This window comes from Centruroides sculpturatus, unplaced genomic scaffold (genome assembly GCF_000671375.1).
Source record: "Centruroides sculpturatus isolate CEXI.00-Female unplaced genomic scaffold, Cexi_2.0 scaffold613, whole genome shotgun sequence".
In the NCBI taxonomy this organism is placed as follows: domain Eukaryota; kingdom Metazoa; phylum Arthropoda; class Arachnida; order Scorpiones; family Buthidae; genus Centruroides; species Centruroides sculpturatus.
The window spans coordinates 99250-126775 of NW_019384835.1; the positions used below are offsets into that span (position 1 = coordinate 99250).

The window sequence follows — 27526 nt, forward strand, 5'->3', positions numbered from 1 at the left end:
ATAATTTTTTGGGAGTAATCCGTATAAACTATGCTATAAACAAAAAATTATAGGATTACTTACCGAGTGTGTACCGTTCGACTACGCCCGTTGTTCAAAGCTTGTCTTCGTCGCGGAACAGCACACGAAACGGCGGCCGCGATATCTGATAAATAATTTATCGCAGAAAGATAACTTGACCTTTGGAGACATCATTAATATAAATAATTTTTATGGCCGTTGAATAAGAAGTGTTTCTTTCACAAGAAATGTATAAAATTAGTGCTGTATTAGACTTACGGTACCTAATTTACATACTGTGCAGACGATAATAAACTCAACTTACTAGCCTAAAATCTCCGTAGCGTGTTGCCAGGCGGCAGAAAGCATATATATAATTATAATAAAGTTACAATAAATTAAGTTAATATATAATTATATATACAGTACCTAATTTATATATAATTAATATATAATTATATGTACAGTACCTAATTTATATATAATTTATATATAATACTAAACAGACGATAGCAAACTCAATTTAGCCGCTCCGTAGCGTGGCGCAGGGTCGGAGGAAAGTAGTTCGGCTGCTCATCCACTATTGGTCCAGACTCTATCAATCTTGTCGCGAAACGACGTTATAGGAGGTACGTTATACGAAAGTTGCTACAATTTTTTCGCTACGTTATAGGAATTGTCGTTATAGGAACGTACGTTATAGGGGGGTCGACTGTATATCCATTCTCCACAGACACTATTTTGTGGGCAAGTTCTGAGTCTCTACTATTTTACAATGTGTGTATTTTGTATGTTATGATTGTTTGGTACAACTGTCTATGATGCATATGATTTTGTTTTGTTTATCAACAAACATGACGTCTAGTAGTTGGTTGTGATGGATTATTTTGTCTGTGATTATGGCATATTTTGTGTGTGTTGTTTTCTGTGATCTTCTGAAGTATATATTCATAGTATAATTGGTGGGTGTAACTAGTTTGTCTGCAAGCTTTTGATATATTATATTTGTTATTTGGTTATGTTGCTGAAAGTAGTTTTGGTAAAAGCTTGAAACCTGGTGTGATGTGTTGTATAATCTTGTGCATGATATGACATATACCACAAGTGTCTGTGAATGTTATGTCTTTTAAAATGTTCTTCCTAAAGTTTCTTGTATGAAAATCATGAACTCTTCTGTCTTCCAAAGAGGCATTTTTGAATTAGCCAGAAGTTTGACACAACCTGGCTGAGATCATTTGGATGCTTACTATAGTGTTCCTCTTGGATCCAAAATTGCTATATTTTGTGTTTTTAATGTCTTTTGTATACTGTGAATCCAGGTCAGTGTTGTGAAGATTTAATGGCATGTGTTTTGTCTGTGTAAGTGTTATAATTTATGTAATTGTGATGTTTATTGATTTTTGTAGTAAATATTTTACTGCACCTGTATTTGTTTGTAGTGAAGATTTAAAATATCTGTGAGATCTATCCTTTCTCTTTACAAGGAAGAGTCGGCCTTGAGCTTAGGTTATTGTTCATCATGTTTGCTTTTGGTGGAGTTTTAGTTTTGTGCATGTCCAATGAATAAGCTAGGATGATATATGTGTTGATTGCTTCAAATATGTGTTTAATTGCTGATTTGTGCATGTTGTATGATTTTGGCCTGTTGGAAACCTAAATATTTGTAGACTTTAAAATTTTTCCTTTAACATAATGATAATTTTTTTGGAACAATAAGAAAATGGAAAGTTTTAAATAAAACTATTTTTATATATTAGATGATTGCTGTAATGAAGAAATTGTTCCCACACCTGAACTTGCATATTCACATATTTGGGATTCATCTATTCGTGATGAAGTATCTTTCAAGAAAATTCCTCAAGCAAAGTTAAATGAAATGAGATCAAATAATTCTTTGAGTAAATTTAACTTTTATTATAATATATTAGTAAAATATGTTTAGTAATTTATAAATAAAATTGTCATTTTTTTATTATTAGATTTTAATACTACTTTAGAAGAACTGAGTAATAAATCCAGAATTCCACTCCTCATAATTTTTCAAAGTGGAAATGAAAATGGTAAGTTTAAACTGGTAAAAATAAAATTATAGAGATGTTTTATAATTGTAAAATTATTATAAAATTAAATTATAAATTATATTAATATTAAATAAGATGTTAATCCATTGCAATGTATAATCTAGTTTCAAATCAGATTCACATTCATTATAGATTGTATTCTGCAATAAACTTCTCAACAGAAGGCACAGCTAAAGAACTTACTAACACTTCCAATTTCTAACTTCCTGTTGTTGCTAGTCAATATTGTTGGAATCAAGTGTGTGAGTACTTCTAGAAAAATGTTTATTCTGTTTTGAGATAACAGGATATTTCTGTAATGGCTTAATTGTTTATATGTTGTACTAAAGAGTACAATTAAATCACCACAGAAGAATATTGTTATAAAAAGCATGCCAGATATTTTCAAAGACCCATGCTTGAAAATATTAGATGCATCATTGACTGCTCATGATCTACTATATAAAGATCATAAGTTTTAAGGGCTAGGGCTGAAACCTATACCAACTACAAAGGACAAAATACAATTAATTATTTAATAGCTGTAATAATACTTAAAGCTCAGACAAAAAACTAGCATAAGTAAACTGGAACTATATATTAAACAGAACAATTAACACCTAAATGCTAATTCCAGCACTGAATGAACAAAAAATTTTAATGCTCAAATGGTACATCATTTAAATATTTAAAAATTTGGAACACAGCTGTATTCGATGGTTAGAAGTTTTCAAATGATAGAACTGTTTTTTTTTTTTGTGTGTTTCATACATTCCTGAGGAGGGGCTCTAAAAGATGGCCGAAAACGTTCGAGCATTAAAATTTTTTGTTCATTCAGTGCTGGAATTAGCATTTAGATGTTAATTGTTCTGTTTAATACTTATAGCTATTAGAAATTTTGGATTAGACAAAAAAAATTCTGGATTTTTGTATTTTCTAGAGCAAGGAGGCATAATCCTTGCAAGTAGAGGATTTAATATAATAGATTTATTATCTGTAAGAGGAATTAATTTGCTTATTCCTCATTCTATATGAGGAAAAAGAAACAGCTGCATGGAAGAGAAATATTACTATCTAGGAAAATGGCATAAGTTAAAAGTTATGTGGAAAGAATAGTTAGTCAGTTAAAAACATTTAAGATTCTTTCAACAAAATTGCCAATTTCTTTACTGAAGAGAGTGAGGGATACAAATGTATCAACTATTGATAATATATTGGTAGTTTGCTGTGCCCTTTCAAATTTCAGAAGTGCAGTAATTCAATAATAAGTATTTTTATAAATTAAAACAATATAAAATTCTTTGTATACTTTAAAATGTGAAAATGAAATAAGATAAGACATGACATTAAAAACAATGAGATGATCTTTTAATAAATATTTATTCTTGTAAATTGTGAAGTTATGTAAATTCTTTACTAATAATAATATATTAAATAATAAACACAGATTTGTTTATTATTTAAGACAATATTTACATATCCAATTACTTTTGGGACTTCTTTTTAAACCAATATAACTGAAGTGAAATTATTTTTTTACATTATAAACAGATTGATATCTGTTTATAATGTAAAAAACAGATTGATATCATTCCTGCTTTTTCACCTTTACAACTGTAACTGAATTTAATATTTTGAAATCAATGTTAAGGTTATTTGAACATAATTCTGGAACAATATATGACACAAAAAATGATAACAAAGTATTTTTGATGTCATTCCAATAAATGCTATTAAAATTTAATTTATCAATTGCTATTTTTTTCTTAGTATAAACAACAAAAAATCCATGTTGTAATCTAGAAATACCCATTTCACCCTGAATTGTATATAATAATAATAATAATAATGAGAAGTTTTCAAATGCAAATCTTTCTCCAAATAAAAGTCTTTTTCTATAACAACTTTCTTAATTACTCTATTTTTTATATTTGAGGGACATTTTACTTTAACTACTGCTGAAGGACAACAATTATACTTAAATACAGCATCAGACATTCCTATAAAGTAATGTGTTTCATCCAATATTAGTCCTGACTGAGAAATGGAAGGAGACTCATGCTTTGGTGCTTCTGGAGCAAAAAATGCATCTAAAGCTTTCTATTTTCTTTCCTCCATTTAACAGATTTGTAGTGTACTTCTCAGTTTAAATTTTCAAGAATTTCTGCTATAATTGTTTATGCTCTAGTTTTACATTTCACAATCTTACAAAATTTTGAAGATGTCAGTCTGTCGTCTTCTGTTCATGCCATAGTAAATTGATTGGTTTCTGGTTGCTTGGTCTAAATATCATCTTCTTTCACTACTAACAGTTATACTTAAAAATTTATTCTTGCAGCTTTCATGGTTTTGCTCTCTTTTGTATTTTGTTCATTAATTCTATTAATGTATTAGGCATATTTTCTTTATCAATTTCTAATTTACCTTCTGAGCAGGTATCAGTTTCAGAGTGATTTTAATACTAATACAGAGGTGAAACTAATGCATCTGGTATAGTTTTCTAAATAAAAAAGTGAATATAAAAGTACTATTAGCATATCTATAGTATAACATGTAACATAATTTAAATGAAAATTGTTAATGAATAAATTGATTTTAAACTTAATACAAATAACTTGTAAAAAAGTGAATTTCACTTAATATTATTCAAAATAAATACAGTACTTGTCTTTAATATGTTTAAGATAGTTTGTGTTTGATCAACATTATCAAAATTTTTATTTTCATCATTAGGATGTGTCACACTTTCATTTTGTTGGCAAATATTAATCATTTATATTTTTAGGTGAACACTATAGAACAAACACTAAAAATATTTATAAATAAATAAATATGCATTTGTTAAATATATATTGTTTAGAATATATTTTTTTAAATTTTATATGTAAACAACAACTTTTTTTTTTCTTTAGTTTATTCCAAATACATAATTGTAATATATGGTACATAATAAGGATGCACCGATTAATCGGTAATCGGCTGTATTGGCCACTTAGCCGATTAATCGGTATCGGCCATTTCCCCAATTAATCGGTTTTGATAATCGGCCAATTTTACATTTTGGTATTTTTGTTAGAATGTTATGTACAATGCTAGTAATAACACCTAATAAATTTCTGTTATATACTTATTATTTATTACATGACAAACTGAATATTAAAAAAATTTTACAATTCAAATTATTTCTTTCATTGATACATATTAGTATAATATAACGTATAATACTGTATAAAGTTTAAACTTTAAATTAAAAAGAGAGTATTGAATATGTTAAGAAGAGAAATTAAATTTTTATTTGTTTTATAAGTTTAAACTTTAAACATATAAAACAAATAAAAATTTAATATTCAAACTGTAAAACCCTTAAATTGTAATGCAAAAACATGAGAATTTCACCATTTTCAGGGCATAACCTATTTTTTGCCGGCTCATAAATGTTACCTCCAGTGCTGAAAATTTTTTCACTTTCAATGGAAGATGCTGGGGCACTTAAATATTTCATAGCTATTTTGCTCAAATTAGGAAAAAGTTCTTTTAAACTTTTCCACCACAAAAATAGGTCACTATGTCTTTGTTTAAAGGGTAAATATAAATATGTTTCTAATTCTTGATCGAAACGTTTGTTCGTCTCTTTCGTTTTTTTTTTTTTTTTTTTAAAAACATGCTATTCTTCATTCTTTTGTTTACCAGAAGCTAATTCATCAAATAAATCAGAAAAACTTAGAAATTCACCTCCATCTTGATCACCTCCAGAAGTAGAAGCTTCAGAATTTAATTCTTATTGAGATTTCCTCTACCATATTTTCTTTTTGAAATTTCATTTTGAATCTAATAAAAATGACAAGCATAAAGACTTGTTTTCTATATATGCTGAAAATCTTTTTTTTTTGGTGGATTTTCTAGTTCGTCTGTTGTGGTATTAATGCCACTAAAGGAACTACTGATCTTTGCTTTTGATAAGAATAATTTCAGAGTCTCTATTGTGGGAATTATTGAAGATGAAGTGGCTTCTCGTTTGCTGGCTTTCCACAGTAATTTCTTTGAATGGTTTTACAAGTAGAACAATTTTTTCAACGAGAGACCACTGATATGGGCTCAACGTAGGAATTTTATTATCTATAGCATATGTGACAAGGGCCTTTTGCTGTTCCAACATGTAGTATGTAGAATTCCAGCGAGTAGGAACATCTTGAATTAATTTGTGTTTCTGCAAACCTAACTTTTCTTGCAAATCTTCCAATTTGATTACAGCTACAGCAGAATGATTAAAATGTGTGACAATATTTCTATTAACTGTGATTATAGTTTTCACATCTTGTTTAGAAAATATGCATTCGTTTAGTGTCAGCTGCAGCGTATGTATAAAGCATGATAATGCTTCTAAGTTGCAATTCCTAATTCCAGCTACCAGATTTGCTGCAGAATCTCTTAGTACTAAGAATATCTTATCACTTGTCAACTTATACTGTTCAAGAACAATTTTTAACTGTTCACTGATTCGTGTAGCTGTGTGGGAACCTTCAAAGGAAACAATTTGCAAAACAGCTCTTTCCTGCTGAAAATCATCCTTCAACCAGTGGGCTGTTACACTTAAAAAAGGAGAATTGTTTGTAGTTGCTGTCCAAATATCAGCGGTTAAAGAAATATATTTTGTTTCTGTTAAACACAGAAACACTTCAGCTTTTTAATATACAATGTCGAAGTTTCCATGCATCAACAATTAAGTGTTGAGATTTATTTTAGAAACAAAGGAAGAGATTGTTGATTTTGCGAGGACATTCGATCGTCTCTCTTGTTTACCTGACCTGAGGGAGATGGAAATACCAGGTGTAGAAAAATGGGTTTTTTTCCACATTATAATTAACTCTATAATTAACTCCAGGATCTCACACTATTAATGCAATAAATTATTAACACTACTCGGCCGATAATGCATGGCCAATTAATCGGTAATCGGCCATTTTGCTTATCGGTGCATCCTTAGTACATAATACTTTTCTTTCTTTTTCAATAGCTTCCAATGAAAAAAAGAAGAGCACCTATGTCTCTCCTAATCTATATGACTTTAATCAATCATTGATAACATATTTAATGCATCATTGCAAGTTCCTAACAGTAAATCATAAAAATAGTTACACTTTATTTTACATTTATTCTTTATAACGTTACTTAAAAATATTCTATTTAACAAAAATGATAAAATACACTTACCCAGCCATGCAGGTACAATGAGTTGATAAAACAACTTTATCATCTTGAATCATTGTCCAAGATATATACCATTTTAGTTTGGCTTCTACTTCGGCAGATACTAGCCTTATCACTGAATTTTCTGAATTCTTGAAAAAACAAATATTTCTTTCCTTCCCAGATTTAGAATAATTAAACTATTTCAAACTTTTATAGGCTTTAAAATCTTTTGTATGAGTACACCTGGTACATAAGATAAATCCAAATGTCTCCAAAATTAATATGGATCCAATTTTTAACTATTTAAAACATTATTTCTAGTGTATTCATCTAATGGATCTGGAAATTCTAAATTTTTATATTTCAGTTTCTCTTGATACCTTAATTTTGTTTTAGTATCCAATGAATTAAAATAGTTTTCAGGCATAATTCACTTTTGTCATTTACTTACAACCAACCAGAAACACAAAATGAAAGTTCAAGTAAGTTTCATACAGAGCATGTGCATATTTTTGTTTATTCAAGCATACAGTCTATAATTTATCTTGAGGACAGGGCCTAAATCAAATGAATTGATTGATTGATATCAGATGATGATATATTTTTAATTCTGAATAGGACATTTTTAAAAATTGTTACTAATTTTGAAATAAATGAATTTATTTATTTTAAATTCTTGTATGACCTATTAATATTTTGGTTGTATTAGATAAAAGTTTAAAACAGTAGTGAAGCTTATTGTGACGATATATTCTAAAATATTAACTTGTAATATTAGAACTCTTGTTCCTAACAAGAGTTCTAATATTATAAGTTAAGCAATTTGGAAATTCAGAAAAATTTGAAACGTGTAAAGGTAGAGTAGTTCATTCATAAAACAAAACTACTTTTTATTTGTGCCGTATTATGATTTTAGGAGGTGAAATCAGCCCTTGAAAAAACTATTGATTCTTGTTTTTGTGGAATAACTGTTCATTGGTGAGAAATATCAAAAAAATTAAACAAAAGTTATATCTCTTTTATGTCTACAAAACTGCATATAGATAAGTATAAAGAAATTGATGTTTTTTTGAATTACCAATGCTATTATTCCTTAAAATTGATTTTTTGTACTTTATAAATTTTGTGTTGCAGTAGTTCACAAAAAGTTTTGTGAACTACTTTATTTACATACAGTGTTTCAGATTTTTCTGGATTTTCTGGATTTTTCTGGATTTTCATGTTGACTAATCTCTCTTGTAAATCAGTGAAATCCTACCTCTGAAGATTATTAATATAGAATTTCATTTATATAATACTTTGCTGAAATTTTACAGTAACAAGAAAAATCTTATGATTTTCTAAATAAATATCCATAAAATGAATTATATTTGTATACTTTTGGTAAAGCTTTGCTTTAGGTACTGAATTTTTTTTACAATTTTTTACATTGATATAAATTTCTACTTGCAATTGTATAAAATATGATGTTATATTTAAATATTCTCTCTGTNATGATTTTCTAAATAAATATCCATAAAATGAATTATATTTGTATACTTTTGGTAAAGCTTTGCTTTAGGTACTGAATTTTTTTTACAATTTTTTACATTGATATAAATTTCTACTTGCAATTGTATAAAATATGATGTTATATTTAAATATTCTCTCTGTCATAGTATGACATAACTCAAGCTTTAATTTTACAAATAGATTGTATTGAGTATTTAAGAAATTAGTTTGATTTATGATGGCTGGCTTAATACCAATTTCCAGAAACCAATTACGTCATAAAAGTAAATTCTATTTTGTGTGGTGTGATAAATCATCACTCTTAAGTATTTAGGTATTTTAAACAAAAAAACATATACAGTCAAACCCCATTAATACATAGTTGACTGGACTTAAAAATTGGCACTTTGTATTAATGAGGTTTGTATTAAGCAAACTTTACAAAAAGTCAAATCATACCATCAAGTTATCAATTTATGTTGTCATTGATTAGACAATATCTAAATCATTCAAGCAAGATTTCAGTGGCAGTGCCAGATGTGACATTGTATGTATAGAATAACTGACTTGGATTGTTCAAACACAAACTGTGAAAAAGGTTGAAGCAGACAAAAAATTGTGGCACATCAACAGTTAGATACATCAGTTAGAGTTGATAGAATGACAATTAAATCTGATGGATATAACAGGATTACCTTGCTGCCAAATTGAATCTGGAGACTGGATACATGTGAAACTTGACAAATTTTTAAAAAATGTATTTGCTTTAATTTCAATGAAGATGCTTTGTTTTTAATTTTACAATTATGTATTTATTACATCTGTTTTCTAGTCTGAAGGAAATTCAGCAAAATTTTGCAATACAACATAATGGTTGTTATCATAATAATATCAAAAAAATCTCCACATGCTGACAACATCAGAATTAGAAAAACTCCTACCCAAAAGTACCAAAGGGAATACATATAATTACAACAAAGATTATCTCTGCAGCAATATTACTCATGTCTACATAAATTATGGTTACTGTAATAAACAGTAACCTCACTAACAGAAATGAAATTATTAACATGGCAGGCTTCAAAAACATCATATATTTATTACTGTATTTAATGTTGTAATTTAATTGTTTCATTATTTCCATTATTAAAACAATTAAAAATAATAACTATTTTATAAAACAACAAATTGGTTTATATCAAATTGGTCATATTAATTTCTGGTTTCCAATATGCATGTCAACTGTCCTAATTAATTGTCCAGTGTTGTCACAGCTTACAAAGGGTCAACTATAATAGAAAGTGTAATTTTTTGGGCATATACCTGAATTATGAACAATGATGATAACATTAGTGTTGGCCCTAACACTTATGACATTAAAGTCAGAATAACACTCTGGTCATGATATGGCTTGTGCATTGTCACTTTGGCTCATGACTTTGGAGAAGCTAGAAACAATGTACTTTGTATTAACTGACTTAATATAACTGTTGTGACACATCAACCAAACTCATTAATATTTAAACATCTATTCCTGTTCACATGACTGCAAAGCTACTGTGCATAAATTGATAATGTAATAAAAAATTTGACTGTTTTTAATGAACAGTTGTCCAATAACAAATGTCCATCCTTCAGTAAACTTTCTTTCAAAAATCTTTTCTCTGTTGTCATTTTAGTTAAAAGAAATTATCTAATTCTAAGCACTACTTCTTACTAGTTTTCAAATTTGAATGTTTTTTACTTATTTGCTGTAATTATAGTTATATTGATTAGGATTTAAGCATTGTAATTACATGTTATTAAATAGATATTAAATTATCTATGATAAATTCTTGTCACCTACTGAATTTTAATAGAATAATGCCATTTTCCAACATAATTATAATTGCTCAGAAATAATTAGGTGTTCTCTTCAGAAGGAAATGGCTGACATTTTTGAATGTCCAAGTATAGACCTTAGCTATTGTAGTTTGTAAAAAACCTTTGAGTAACACTTGGATCTACTCAAGAGGACATGTATAGTACTGTACATAATCACTTATATGGCAATTAACAGTTTTTCAAATAGCAATAGCCCAAAGATAACCAGTTTGAAGATTATTCAAGTTCTAAAATCAAAAGAAAAGAAGGATTTTTCAAACCAGTTTGATAAATCCTTTTTTTCTTTTAATTTTAAACTTTGTTTTATGTCAATGCTTATGTGTAAATTTTCATATGAATTGATTAAATTGTTGCTACTAGATGCAACCTTTTTGGTTTTTTTTTATTCACAAAGTATACACTATGTACTGTGTATATAAATATTAAATATAAAAACTAATTGGAACTTTTGCATAAAGTCAAACATTATTTGCATAAAGACGATATAATCCAGGATTATCTTTATTTGAAGCTATAGAAGACATAAATAAAAATATATAATTTTTTTGAGTCTATTTCTTTTTATTCTTTTCACAGACCAACTCAGAAGTAACAGTAAATTAGCTTGAAGATGTAAAAAATCTTAAAACATCATATATAGAATACAGTAATACCTCGACTTACGCGAACCCAGAGTTATGCGATTTTCAAATTTTGTCGATTCGTCTTTTGTTTGAGCGCCATGCAACTCTCGATTACTCACTCCCCCCACACTATTGTTTGGCTTACATGTTCGAACGTTTCGCGCGGAATTGACACAGCTACAATTTATTTTGTGTTATTTATTTCTCTGTTTGTTATATCTACGGAGACTCAAGAGACTCTATGTGGTGATTTCTTGTAACCGTGAACGAATCAAAAGACGAGATAAGATTAACGAGAACTAGGGATTGTATACCGGTTTACCGATTTACCGGTTAACCGATAAATTGACAAAAAAAACATTCGGTAAACTTACCGGTAAATTTCAAAAATTTACCGGTAATTCGGTAAATGAAAAATTCATACTAGAAATTTTTATGTAAAAAATATTGTGTTTATAGATATTTAAAAGGGCTAAAGGGACATTGAAAAAAAACAGATAAGTGTAAGCAACAATATACCTAATTATTAATTTTATGTGAGATATTTTTTGTTTAATTTTAATTTAAACTTTCTTGGGTTTGAGAGGCACTGTAAATTGTACAGAAAGCTCTAGTTAGCATATGTGATTTGTGCTCTGCCGTTTTTTGAGATTTTTAAAGGTTTAAAATCTTTACAATCAACGTTTTTCTTAAAGATTAAGTAAATATCTTTTTTTAATATTTAAAAATAATAATACGTAAATATTTCACGTACTCTTTAAATTAATAGCAATTTTGAATACACCACATTATGGCAGGACATTAAAGCAATATTATTGCAATATAACATAAAAATTTGTACCTTAAATAAATTTTTTACTTCTAACAACAGTTTAAAATAATTAAATACAAATATTTATTACAAGATTCTAACATTATGCTTTACGATTGTGCAAAATATGTATTATTCTAACCTTATTTTCGTGGGGAATCCCCATTACTCTCACGAAAAGAACTTTCTTTAATTTTAGATTGTAGAACCCGGTGGAATAGCTTACTAAACATGCTGGAAAGATTTTTATTACTTAAAGATGATGTCCGAAAAAGTCTAGAAACTTAACCTAACCCGGATTATTTTGTACAAAAATTAGATCAAAATTAGGAGATAAGACTTTAAATAATTTAAGTTTCTTGAGAAGTTATTTTTTAAAAAATGGTAATCAGTAAAATGGTATTAGGTACTATATATTATTTCTGTTTTATTTTTATTTTTCTGTATTATTTTATTTATGTTTCTAAAAGTTATTATTATAGTTTGTTTAGAATAACACTTTAATTTTTATATTTTTTATATTCTATACCTTTGAAATAGAAAATGTGAAATGGAAATCAAAATTACTTATATTTTTTATCACCTTAATTTTATTTTTCAGGAAAAAAATTTACCGGTAAACCGGTATTTTAATTTTCATTTACCGAATTACCGGTAAATGAAAAAGTAGGTAAATTTACAATCCCTAACGAGAACATTTATTAGCTTACATACATCCAACTTGGATTTTACACAAATTACGAAATTATACCCCGACTTACGCGGTTATCGCTCGTTCCCAGCTAAGACGTAAGTTCGGGGTATTACTGTATTAAAAAATTAACACAAAGTTAAAAATGATCAAAATGTCAACGTTTTATTTTAGGATTTGGCACTTTCATAATAAAATAATGATTAAAAATTTTTACAATAGCTATCCGTCTCTTATAGCATTTTAACTGCTTTGAGCTCTCTGGTGGTCAATCGGGTAATCACAAAAAACTTTGCATAAAGACAACATAACCCAGGATTATGTACTGGTACATGTGAATATAAATTGATAATAAATGCCAATAAAATGTATGCTTATGCTCTTTTATGCATTCAAAAAAATGAAACTAACATTATATTAGATAGTCTGTGAAAACATTTTAATGATATTTAATCAGTTTAAAAGTTAGAAATAACTGCTTTAAGGAAACGATATATCAGATTGTTGGTGAACATTTTTTTAGTTTTCTTAGCTTCAAATCACTTTGAATCAAATTCAAAATGTTGAGAATATTTAACTTTGAATCAGATAGTTGCCAAACATTTATATTATTATTATTTTTTTTTTTTTTTTATTCTTTCTGCTCTGTGGTTTCAGTCAGGTTTCCAATGGGGTAGATGTGCTTGATGTATCCATGATAGAGCTATGAAAAATTTATGAGGTTTTTCAACTCCTCAGACTCAATCCCCATAGGAATAGGCTGATGCTTTAATCTCTACAGCCATCTGGCCATCCATTTATATTACTTAAATAGTGATGACATTGACATTAAGATATTATAAATCTTTTTAAGATTTGTTTTTATAATTTTTCCATGTCATTGATAATAGCACATGATTAGATATTTTTTTATATTAACATCTGTACATCCATGGATCCATAACAACTCTTTACCTTTTCATTTGTAACTTGTCTCTCCTTTTTTGCATGTTTTCATGGATTCAGACAAGTTCACAATGGGTGACTGGATGGGGAGGGACAGACTGAAGTATCCAGATTAACCACTCTGAAAATTTCTGATCTATTTGAACCCAGATTCTCTAGAATGGCAGTCTAATTCTTTTACTACTTTAACCATCCTTAACTTCTATTAACTTTTAAAAAATAAATTTAACTAAATATTTTTTGGTTTTTATGAAAAATATTTTTTATCATAAATAAATTACTGCTATAGTAATTTATTTTTACTTTCCTGGCTCTTGTTATATATAACAGAAAGTATGGTGATTGGTCAAAATATGGTCTCCAGGATTTTTACATTTTTGGACTCGGGGACCTTGAAACATCAAGAAATTCAAAAAAAGTTCAGGGGGTTTTTTCTATTTGTTTGTTTGTTTGTGTGTGTGTGAGGCACAATTTTGTTTATCCTCTTTGAAGCTTAATAATTCTAATGTTTGTCTAAATTTTGCGGGGACATTTGTGTCTTAATGGCAATTTTACTTGTTATTAGCATTTACAATATTTTTATAAAATACATCCCTATCCTCAAAATTAAGCTTTTTGCCATTTTATAATAATTAAAAATATAAAAAGTTTTTAAAATAAAATATCATAATAGATGATGCTACACACACACAGTTTTAGATGTTACCAGGAAACTTAAGCAACTTGCTGCTGGATGTTTTACTATTTTGTATATGTATATATAATTATATTCTTCAAAATATTTTTTTTATCTTTTTAAATATTTTAAATGTCGGTATAATTTTGCTAGCTATTATTTGATGTGTTTACAGTACTTTATGTAGAGATCCTTTAATAAGTTTTCATCACTTGTTTGGGAGTGCTGTTTGCATCTCAATGAGCTAGGTATCCATAATAGGGCCTTTCTCTTGTGGGTGTCAAGACATGAGGATGTGGTAATGTAAATGCTGATCTGCTGGCCAAACAGGGTGCTTCATATCCCTTTGTAGGGCCAAAACAAGCTGTTAGTATTTCCTGTAACTGCTTTTTTTAATGCTTTCTTTAACAACTTTTTTCAGAGCTGAAAATTAATTCCTGATTTAAAACAAATATAAACATCTTACACCTGATAGTTATATATTAAAACCAAAATATTGTTGAATTATGTTGAGCTATATTACCACTACTATTATTAATTGCTAAATAATTTGGCTGTAGAGTCAGGCATTAGGTACCAAATTACATAATAGTAATATTGTCCAATATAATCCAGCAATCATTTGGCTTTAATACCTGGTTTAAAACAGAGCAAATTTTCCTAGTCTGCTCTCTAGGAAAAGTAAGGATTTCTCATCTTTCAACAGGAACGTTTGCTTTTTGGTCAGCGTTGTTACTGATTTTGGCCACTTGTAAACATGTATGCTGACTGAAACTCTCCTCCTCAGCCTCCTGTTGCTTTTGTGGATCTGCTGAGGAGACTCCTCTACATCTCATTTGTGAATGTGCAAATCTCTACTCAAGTAAACTTGTTCATCCGTGTTTCAATTTGNGGTTAAGGCTTTTATGTCCAACAGATGTCGCTACGAGTACGACGACCTAAGTTTGCTTTTCTGTGAGGCATTACGCTTTTCTGTGAAAATGAACTAAAGCATCATCTTCTATCTATCTATATAAATAAAAATGTAATGTTCGTTTGTTCCTACCGATTCCTCTGAAATTTTGACACAACGCTGCATTCGAATACGCACGTGTTTTTATATAATATACATGTCGAAATTCCCCTTACTGGGGGAGATGGACAGGATTAAGGCTTACAGTAAAAAACTCTGCTTCTATTTATACTATTTTAGATGCGGTTTTTTGCGTTTTTGATTGCGTTTTAATAGGATACGTCAACAGAATATACATTAAAAAGGGATTTTTCGATATTCCGCCCGCGGGGGAGAGAGACAGGATTAAGGCTTACCGTGAAGAACTTGGCTTCTATTATACTATTTTAGATGCGGTTTTTTGCATTTTTTTATTCGTTTTAATAGGGTACGTCAAGACAATGTACACCAGGAAGGAATTTTTCGAAAAATTCTCCTCCCCTCACGGGGGAAGTGTTATATACATTTATAATAGATACATTTTGAGCCCCAACAACGCGTGGCGGGGTCTGCTAGTGGTTTTATAATTTTTAATCATTAAATCTTTATAACACATTACAAATAAACAGCTACATCTGAACTCCATTTTTTACATTAAACAATACATTAATGTGGTGAACCTATGGCACGCGTGCCCAAAGTAGCACATAAGGAGAAATCATCTGGCACGTAACGTATCATACAATTTCTATCTATCAACCGTCTTTTTTAATCATCCTTTCGGTTTACCTGAGTATTTATTTTTTCAATCAGCCTTTTTTGCATGTATTATAATTAAGATATATTCGTTTAATTTCTTTAAATAACGTTATTCAAAGTCTAAAACTTTGGCACGCATCTTTAAAGATAAGTATGCTTACTATATGGCACGCAGATTCAAAAAAATTCGCCATACCTTTTTGAACCTGCACGTGAATTGATTTATGATTGAAAACATTTTTCAAAATCAGTTTTAACCCCCTTGGGACTTTCCAATTTTTGATATTAATGTAATTAAACAAAAAAATATTTAAAACTGAAAAAACGAAAGAAATGCGTTAATTTTGAAGAAAAAGCTTCAAAGTTTAACTTCCTTTGTCTCGCCTTTCTGTGAAATTTGACACTGATGAGTCATTGTTTACACAGCTGGATGACCTTGAGAACAGCTGGTGTTGGATTNCCTTTCTCTCATTTAAAATTTTATGAGTCTGAGATATACTGTAGAATTATATCAATTTACAGGTCTTAAATTTTATCAAAAATACGAATTGATTTATTATCTGTCTGAGAAATAAGATTTAAATTATATTTCCAATTAGCAAATGTTTACAAATATTATTTTATTAAAAATATAAGACGATAATCTACATATCAGATTCGAAATGCTCTTGAATATTATTTCAGGCTTCAAATATGGATTAAAAATCGCAAATGAGTTCAGTGTAGTTATTGTTTATTGGAATTAAAAATTTTTATTCAAATAATAAATATTTGAAATGTCGGTATAATTTTGCTAGCTATTATTTGATGTGTTTACAGTACTTTATGTAGAGATCCTTTAATAAGTTTTCATCACTTGTTTGGGAGTGCTGTTTGCATCTCAATGAGCTAGGTATCCATAATAGGGCCTTTCTCTTGTGGGTGTCAAGACATGAGGATGTGGTAATGTAAATGCTGATCTGCTGGCCAAACAGGGTGCTTCATATCCCTTTGTAGGGCCAAAACAAGCTGTTAGTATTTCCTGTAACTGCTTTTTTTAATGCTTTCTTTAACAACTTTTTTCAGAGCTGAAAATTAATTCCTGATTTAAAACAAATATAAACATCTTACACCTGATAGTTATATATTAAAACCAAAATATTGTTGAATTATGTTGAGCTATATTACCACTACTATTATTAATTGCTAAATAATTTGGCTGTAGAGTCAGGCATTAGGTACCAAATTACATAATAGTAATATTGTCCAATATAATCCAGCAATCATTTGGCTTTAATACCTGGTTTAAAACAGAGCAAATTTTCCTAGTCTGCTCTCTAGGAAAAGTAAGGATTTCTCATCTTTCAACAGGAACGTTTGCTTTTTGGTCAGCGTTGTTACTGATTTTGGCCACTTGTAAACATGTATGCTGACTGAAACTCTCCTCCTCAGCCTCCTGTTGCTTTTGTGGATCTGCTGAGGAGACTCCTCTACATCTCATTTGTGAATGTGCAAATCTCTACTCAAGTAAACTTGTTCATCCGTGTTTCAATTTGTCATCCCTGGTGAAGTCCCTCAGCTTTTCTTCAGAAGTCTGCTGTTTTTTTTAAAAGATATCAGACTTTAAGAAACTTAATCTCTCATGGAGTGCACAATGAACTTTTATCAAAGCACACTTAATCTATTGTCCCTACTTATATAATCTAAAATCTTAATAAATAATTAATTTAAATGATTATTATTAAAATAATTTTTAAGCAAATCATTCAATTTAATCACATAATTATATCATTACAATAATACCAACGTAATAAAAAATTTAATACATGGATAACTGAAATTATTTATTTAACTAATTTAATAATTAATACAAATATTATTTATCATTTTTTAGATTATGGTAATGGTCTGGATGTTATCATTCCTGGTGGATGGAGTATGGCTTTTTGGATTGCATTCATCTATCAAGGAGCAAAAGCAAGTGGTTTAAGAGAAACAAAGAATATTGGATTAGAATCTGGACTACCTGTTTTTCCATTTAACTTTCCTGACAGTCAAAGTTGTAAAGAAATCCAAGAGAAAAGAAGATTGGAGCTGACTGCAAAACATTATAGATATCCTCCTGATAAAAGGCCAAGTTTTGAAAAACTTGGCATACAAACTCCCTTCTTTTATCCATGGTTAGAATTAGTACAGGAATGGAAAAGAGACTTCAGTCAAACTGCAAATATATCATTAATAAAAAATGATTTCTTTGTTTTGAGGGAAAAACGTTGTCTCAAATTGCTGATTCATTTGTTTACTTCTAACAGAAATAGAAAAGAAACAAAAAGCATTAAAAATTCTGAAATAAGTGTCAAAACATTTTCTAATTTTTTTGTTAATGAAAAAAATTACTTTCAAAATGCATTGATATGTGTTCAGTTAACTCCTGTTTTTAAGGGAACACCTGATGAATTTTCTACTATCTTCCTACCGTTAGAAATGGATTTCAAAGAATATAAACTTAATCTACATCACGAGGGACCAATTGAGCCTGTTCATCACACAGAAAATAAAACAAAAAACAAGAAAACCAAGGGAAACAAAGCAACTAAAAGTGAGCAACTTGAAATGAAATTATCTAAACCAGAAATAAAAAATTTACTTTTATCATCAACTAGAAAAATTATTGGTTATGTAGAATATGGAAATTATAGTTTTATTGGAGGTAGAAGTGCAGCAATGGGTCATTGTACACTTAAAGGAATTGTAGAACTTCTTCAGAAATGTTTAGAACAAGAAACAGAACCAATTGCTCTTGTAAAAAATCAAAATTCCTACCAATTCAGATATGTTAAAATAAAAATAGTAGTGTAATTTTTAAATTTATTGAATAATAAATTATTTATATCAAACTAGCTGTTACCTTCACCTGTCTGGATTTTGCAATTTGATAGAAATAACCCTCCCTCGAAAAATCATTCCAGTGACTCATCACGTAAGCCACTATTTCTGCATATACTTCTTTGGCCACCACTTGAGTGTCATATAAAACAAAGGATATTGCTCTGAAGAGGCAAGCTCCATCACATATAATAGGAACGATGGTGTGGGGAGTCATAATACCATTTATGTTCAGTATTTCAACAACAATAGTAATTATTTAATTTATAACAGTGTTATATAACACATACCCCTTATTGCTGAGAATTATTTTACTGCTTAAAAGAAACATTTTCAATCTGTTCAATTTTCTGGAACGTTTACAATCGTTCTATAATTGAACCAATATGCAATAACAAATTTGAATTTAAAACGGTTTGAACATTTGGTTAAAAAATCGTAAAACGTAAATATTGTATGTTTGGAAATTAAGTTGTTACTGTACCACCAGAAACAAAAAATTGCATCTAAAATAGTACAGTAGAAGCCGTTCTTCAGGTTAAGCCTTAATTTTCTCCCTCTCTTCCCTCAGGTATTTCAATATAAAATCACGCACGTATTCGAATGCAATGTTGTGTCAAAATTTCAAAGCAATCTGTGAAGAACTTTTAGAGATTTAAAATTTTGAACAAACGAACATTTACATTTTTATTTATATAGATTATTCCTCATATATAATTTAATTAATAAATATGATTTTACTATATTTTAAAAAAGTTTTATATGTCCAAATAAACTATCATGCAGATCTCATTCAAGAAATGAATATTTTATCAGAATTCCCTCTCACCAGGAAAACTTAGAAATGTCAGAGAATTTTTTAATAATCAACTTATATTTGGTGTAAAGTCAGAGAATTCATTCATTGTTCTGAAAATTTACAACCACTTGATTTGTAGTTGAAAAGAAATTTTTAAAACAAAAAAATATGTTTTAAAATCATTTTGTATTTTTCAATGTTATATGTTGTGTGCATACAACAATTTTATCCAAAGATGTTATTTTTATGTGGGGAATGTGAAAATGAAACTTAATTCAACTAATTTAACAGGCAGTTTACAGTTTTTGTTAGATTATAGCTTTTCCTAAAAATTCTAATTCAAAATACAGTAAACCTCATCAAATCAGACTTTGCATAATTCGGATAAATTTTTTCAAAAAACTGTGCAATACTTCAAAATTTCTAGACAATAGAGAAATAATTAAATGAGTAATTATAATTATAACAGAATTATACTGGTAATGAGTTTTTTCAATAACCTAAGTCTATAATTTACTAAAGATTGTACATTGTTAGTAATGTCATGAAATTTTTTTGAGCTCATTTTTTGTAATAATAAAAGCTCAGTAAAATTTCTCTATGGAGCTGATTATAATAAATGACTGTACTGTATATTCACCTCTTTCCATATCAATGAAAACACCATGCTAACTCAGATTTTTGTAAATGCAGACAACCTTCACCCCCATTAGTTTGAGTTAACTGGGTTTACCTTGCATTAAAATAAGATCATTAAATTTGAATATAACTGTTATAATGGATGTTTCAAAACTGTTCAAAACTGAACAGTTTTGAAACATCCATTTAAGATCTGAAACATTTAAAGGTAAATGCCTTTTATCAAGCCCATCATGAATTCTGTCATGCCTGCAGGAATGATAACATCGGTAATTCCTAAATACAGTAGAGCGTCGTTTATCCGAATCAATTGAGGACTGTTCGGATAACCGATTATGTACGAAAAAATATAACCTATCCCGTGTTGAAATTTTTCTCCGTTGCGTGTCGCTTCGCGTTGAATTTTCGTCGATGTTAAGCCTAACGTAAACTTTTTAAAATAATAATCGTGGCTATTGTATCGTTAAAAATGATTTCTTTATGTTTTACAAACGAAATAAATACATTGAAAAATATAAAAACAAATAAAAATTATACTTTAGGCCGACTGGAATTCTTTCGGATAACCGACTTNGAATCCGGATCTCCCAAAGCGGTAGGCTGTCACCTTGTCCGCTCGGCCATCCGGCCGCGATTGCTGTCAGTTTACATTGATCACTACGGCAATTTTTTATTTTACATTTAGATCAGTATTAAAACCCTTTATTGCACAATTTTATTTTTCTACATTGCGGTTCATTTTATTTTCGTTTTCTTAGAAAATACCTAGTGTAATTTAATGCTATTAAATATTTTTAAAATTTTCGCGTTTATATCAAACGTGACGCTGTTTCCATAATGACAAAATTTAATTTTATATAATTATTTATTAATTAAAAAAACTGACAGCAATCGGACTTTTGATTGATATGCACTGAGCAAACAGCTTACAACTGGCCCGTAGACTCTACATGGTGAACCTTGGCCTCGAATATCTCAACCCATAGATCAAATTTCAAAATTCCGGCTTCAGCGCCGCTTTCCTTGAAGCTTAGAAGTTTGACAATGGGTTTGGAACATCGAGCATGATTCTACTGACGTTCTAAACGCCATTGTCAAACTTCTAGGCTTACAGGAAAGCAGCGCTGAATGTCCGACGTACACGTTTTTTGCGATGAAAACGTCGACTGCAACCACTCTTATATTTCAAAAATTCTCTGGAGGTGGATCCCAGGACGTTTTTCCCTGGAGTATTCCGTAAACTCCAGACACCTGTTAGGTCATCCCACAATTTGTTAGAGCCCCCTACTATAGTTCGTTTAGTTAAGCTCTCGGGTGGTACTGAATATATATTTGTGAATTCCAGACTAAGAAAGACAGATCCCCAAGAAAAATTCCCGAGATTCTTGACTAACTTGTAAGATTCGTATCCGGATTCCCGAAGCAAAACTCAACTCGGCCACTGCCGTCTTGAGTTAAAGATTGAGACGGCCGGATGGCCGAGCGGTCAAGGTAGCAGCCTACCGCTATGGGGACCCGGGATCGAATCCGGACGGGTCGAAAAATCCTAAAAATTTTTCGGGGGTGGTCCGTCCGGATATGTCGGGTCCCGTCCCTGACCACCCGGTCGACCCATTGTGGGCCTGGCCGAACCCATAATCGGCTTGCTAAAGTGAGGCCCTCTTAGTGCCCACAGGGCGGAAAGAGTTAAAAAACAAAGATATCTAAAGATTGATAATATTTAATAATGAATGCGCATTAATAATGATTTCATATAAGTAAAAGTATTTTAAAATTAATTCAACAATAAGTTTTGAAATATTTATTATAATATACATATATTTTATCGGCATTAATTTATCGTTTTCCGGATTGCTAAGAAAGAATGATAAAGTAATCACAATGTTAATAATAACATTAATATTATTATTGTTAATTTCAAGATTTTAAATAATACAAATATTTTGTTTAAATTTAATGATTTAGCTAATGGAAAAAAATATAAATCTCAATACAACATTTTAATTATTATTATTATTATTACAATCTGGCAACACTTAAAGTCTATCAATATTATTTAAAATGTTCGTAGTAAATATATTGTATTCAGTACAGATGTGATCATTATACAAGCTTCGTTCGGTTCATAAACTGTATCACATATTACTATGTCTTCACAATTTGCACAGGGCATTCTTAGAGTAGCTGTGGCACAAATATGCCAAAATATTGGATGGCATTCTGTACAATCGTCCCCTATCGACCTCCTGGTCGACATTTTGCAACGTTACTTACTTGAATTATCTAAAACAGCGCACAAGTATTGCAACCAATGTAAGTGGAACGGATGCATTTGAGAATTTTAACGTGATTTACAGATAATGTTGATATCAATTGTTTCACATATCGATTCAATAAAACACTCAAAATACATTGATTCTATTCCCAAGTACAAATGTTTATATTGATTTAATATTTAAAACTTGTTTAAATGTATTTTTTTCACACGTGGATTTAAACAATTTGAATTAAACTTACAAATACTTGCTGATCATTGATGATATTATTATGAATTCTATGTGCAATTAAAAAATATAGCTTGAGTATAATTAAGATATACATAATATATAATTAAAATCACACATTTAACTAATAAATCTGTATATCATATACATCATGTAATATGTATTCTATATATTAAACTGAGCTTAAATTATAATTTTCAATAGACAATACAATGGCATATAGTAGTAATAAAAACAGATCTATATTTAATCTTATATATTCCAGTCATGTATAAATTCATATTAATTTCTTATTAATAGGAATTAATTAGTTTTAATACCTTTTGATTTAAGTTCAATCTAAGATCAATGTCAAAAGTCTCATTCATTATTATTATTTTTAATTATCAAATTTACAAATATAGAGGAAATTTTAAGGATTTAAATATAACTTTTTTTTTAAAGAATTTAAATATTTTTAAATTTTGAAAAAATGCTAACATTTTATATTAATTAATATTTAAAGTTTGATGAAAAAATATTTTAAATTGAAATTAAATAAAATGTTTTATTAGCTAAGATACGTTTNTTAACTAAACAACCGTTTATTTGTAAAGGAAAATACATTGTACACAATTTATAGCGTTAACGAGTTATAATAAATCGAGTTAAAATAGGTCTACATATTTCCGCGGTTCTCGAGAGATTGAGTTTACAGTGGTTCGCGAGTCGATAAATACCTGGAGCAGAGGGTGTCCTAGGGCAACGGTCCCCAACCTTTTTATTGTTGCGGACCGGTCAACGTTTGATAACTTTACCGCGGCCCACTGAGGGGGGACGTTGATTGTTCATATTTTATATTGATTTAATTCAATAATTTTAATTTCACTGTATTTAAACATGCCTTCAAAATAAAATACAGTTACACCAAAAAATGAATACATATACAGTAATGTGATTTAACATTTTAACTCACTAGAACGCTAAATCAATGAGAACCCTGAGCTTATTTCTTTGCAACGAGACGGTTCTATCTGGGGGTAATAGAAGACAATGACACCCGAAGTGTGTTTCTTATGTCCAGTTTATTCAGTTGTCCGTCGTCTATTAAAAGTCGCACAAACCCGAGACAAATACACCATAGTAAATAAAATGGAAATAATTTAATGTTCCTTGGGCGGCCCGGTACCATTTGATCCATGGACCGGTACCGGTCCGCGGCCCGGGGGTTGGGGACCACTGCTCTACTGTAATACTAATTTGTTTTCCTAAATCTATTTAACTAAATTTGTAAAATATGTATAAAAATTATACAGGGTGTTTCAAAACACACTATTTTGAATAAATAACAGTTTTGAAACATCCATTTAAGATCTGAAACATTTAAAGGTAAATGCCTTTTATCAAGCCCATCATGAATTCTGTCATGCCTGCAATGGAATAGATAGGTGGTGGGTGAGGGACAAGATCCAACATATCAGACAAATCCCTCAAAAAATTCTGGAGATTTTCAACTTATCTGGATTCGTACCTGCTCCCGAGTGGTAGGCTGGTAAGTAATTGTTCAACCATCCAGTCTTAGTAGCGATGCGAGGGGCATTAGTGGTACAGCAATACATTCAGGAAATCGTGTTTTCATGTTGTCTTTTATGCTAGGGCCTACAAATAGCCGAGCCCGTCATTGCCCGAATGGATAATAACCACAGCATTGGTCATTTGTTCGTGCCTTTCCAACAGGCTGGCCATGTGGAGTTTTCCAGGTTTTCTTCATGTTAGTAACCTAAATAGGAGTCAGTTTCCCCATAAAAGACCTCCCGGAGGCATTTCCCCCTCAGCAGATCGCCCAGGTGTCGCGTTTCCATAATTGAATAAAACTAGGCCACAAACATCCATTTTCCAGCAAGATAATGCTCGGATACACACAGCTTGGTTTCTTAAAAATGTGTCCCCTCACATTGTCACACTTATTTGGCCTGCTTGGTCTCCAAATGTGTCTTGCATTTATGAAATGAATTAATATTCTATCCTTTGAAAAAGCGTGCGAAAAGGAAACAATAAACATGTTTGTAAACCGAAAACGGGAGGGAAGAAATCTAAACTAATTTCGACCTCCCTAAATAGCGTAAATTGAACCAGGTGTTTTATGTTTTACACTATGCCTATATTTAAAAGGGAGCTCAGGGAGGCATAATTGGTAGATCGGCTTCTGTGGGGAGATAGCAGGGTGGTGTGGGTTCGTACCTTGGTGTGTCATATCTCTAGTGGGTGCTGAACTTATGAAAATTTTACTCGTTATTGGCATTTACACTTAAGCTCATCTGTACTCTCAAAATTAAACCTTTTGCCTTTTTTTATAATAATATAATATAGTTTAATAAAACTTCTCATAAGAGATGCTGTCACGTCCTATTTTATTTTAAATAATTAACCTAAATAAGCAGAGCCGTAACTAGCCATTTCTGTGCCCTGTGCAAGAATTTGCATTTAGGCCCCTTAATTTATTTGGTTTTGGGAAAATAATAAAACAAATACATTACAATAGATTTTTAATAAGATTTAGTTGAATTTTTCTGACTTTTATTTCAGCAAATTCATTAATTACACCATCATAATTAATATTTTTAACGATATTGTATTCTATTAAAATAATAGAAATATTGGATAATCGTTCTTGTCCGATAGTTGATCTTAAATAATTTTTTATTAAGTTTAACTTGCTAAAACTTCTCTCGCACGAAGCATTAGAAACGGGAAGAGTTAGAAATATTCGAAGAGCGACATTGATATTTGGGTAAGACTCAATTAAACCAAAATCGTGAAGAGCCTGTAGAATATTAAGCGGAGATGCAGTTTCTATATTTTGTATAAGAGTCGTTACTTCAGAATTAAACCTTTCAATTTCACTTGTGAATTCGTACTTTTTTAAATCTTTGCTATATATAATAGCGAGATCTGCATCCGAATTTTTGAAATCCAAAAATTCATGCATTGTAAAGACCAGCCATAGCGAAAGCAAAAATCGTTACAGATAGTTTTCATTTTTTCATAACGCCATCTATTTGATATAATAGAGTGTCAAGAACACTGTAAATTTGTATTTTAAATAATTTTTCGCGTGTCAAGTTACTTCCTTCATCTGGTGTTTTATCTATTTTCATTATCTTAACTCTTTTTTTCGTTTATTAAGAAATCCCTTTTCTCTACTTTTTGGTTTGTTTTAAGAATATGATCAATACAGGTAACCCCCGTATAACACGGCACTTCTATAGCACAGATTCACTCTAACACGGTTCGAGAATTGGTACCATCCCCGTATAACAAGGTACTGTTATAGCACGGATTCACTCTGACACGGTTCGAGAAATGGGTAAAACCCTCGTACAACATGAAATGTAATAAATTTTTACATACTGAAGTACTAATAGTTCACGAAAATAATAATTTTCGTGAACTGTTAGTACTTCAGTATGTAAATTTTCTTTTCTCTCCTTTTGTCCATACACATGGTCCTTTTTGAAACTTGTTTCAATTTTGCCAGATCTCGACGCTTCTGCTTCTAATGTTGCCAGATGTTTTTCTCTTATTCCATAAGTGCTTAGCATCATATAAGGAAATTAATAAAGATCTTTTAACTAGAAGCAAGCATTCATTCATTCATTCATTCATTCATTTTAATTTATTAGGTACAGTATTATGTACATTTCTTGGCCCCACTGTAGAGCATTACCAGGAAATTTTTACAATAAGTGAATATATAGTATACTTATGATTGGCAATATCTAGAAGCAAGCAATCTAAAATTACATACTTTTTGCAAAAGGTAAAGCATGAATCTGAAGATAATGCAGAAAAATGCTCAGAGGATAAGGATAACTTGCCAAAAAGAAAACGCTCTCGGTTAATAGTGCTTTTAGTGATGACGAAGAAAACATTGTTCTTTGTTTCGTATAACACGGTAATTTTTTGGAACGTAACTACCATGTTATACGGGGGTTGCCTGTAGTAGCATCTGTTAATATTGTTGGCCATAAAGCTATATCATTTACTACTTTCGTGTAGCTATATTTTTTTTCTTTTCTTTTTTGGACTATTTCTATCTTCTGCGTTTTCGCAATCCCTTTTATCAGTAGTATTTTAAAGACTGCGGGAGCTCCTTCGGGCCCTACGCGCCCGAAGCCCGCATAGCTCGCTTACCGCTTAATCCGCCGTTCAGGTATACACCACATATGCGTACCACTATAAAGCAAAAATTGATCTCAGAATCTCTGCACGCCTTTTACAACCTCGAAACTAAGATTTTATTCGGGAGTTACCGTTTTCAATTTAGTAATTTTTAAAAAATCCTCGGGCAGATTTATTTTTGTTACAAAATGTTACCTTTACATATTTCTAGCTCTGCACACTGTAGAAAAATCTAGAAATACAGTTTTGTATATCGTAATAATATTAGTAGTTTCCAGAAAGCTCTATAAAGTAGAGAAAAATCTGTAAATTTAAAACTATAAACATAAATTTAAATTTCTCAAAAAATAAATTAAAAAATATCAAAAGTCGCTACTTTTGGCTGATTTGTCTGAGGTCTCCGCTACCTCACTACGTCCCTCTAAAAGTCGCCACAGTTGGGAACACTGGTGAGCAGACATCTAGGGTCTAAGTAAGGCGAAATGTAATCGCCAAAC

At 30.0% G+C, this 27526-nt stretch overlaps 1 protein-coding gene across 1 annotated transcript in view; it reads left to right on the forward strand.

The window, feature by feature from the left end:
* The window catches only part of LOC111630194 (ribonucleases P/MRP protein subunit POP1-like), a 60893-nt gene extending 41961 nt beyond the window's left edge, over positions 1 to 18932 (forward strand). Inside the window, exons 8-10 of the mRNA XM_023374256.1 lie at positions 1758 to 1898; positions 1980 to 2060; positions 17935 to 18932. Coding sequence (XP_023230024.1) covers positions 1758 to 1898; positions 1980 to 2060; positions 17935 to 18899 — 1187 coding nt within the window. The 3' untranslated portion in view covers positions 18900 to 18932. The remainder of the gene's footprint in view (positions 1 to 1757; positions 1899 to 1979; positions 2061 to 17934) is intronic.
* The last annotated feature ends 8594 nt before the right edge of the window (positions 18933 to 27526 follow it).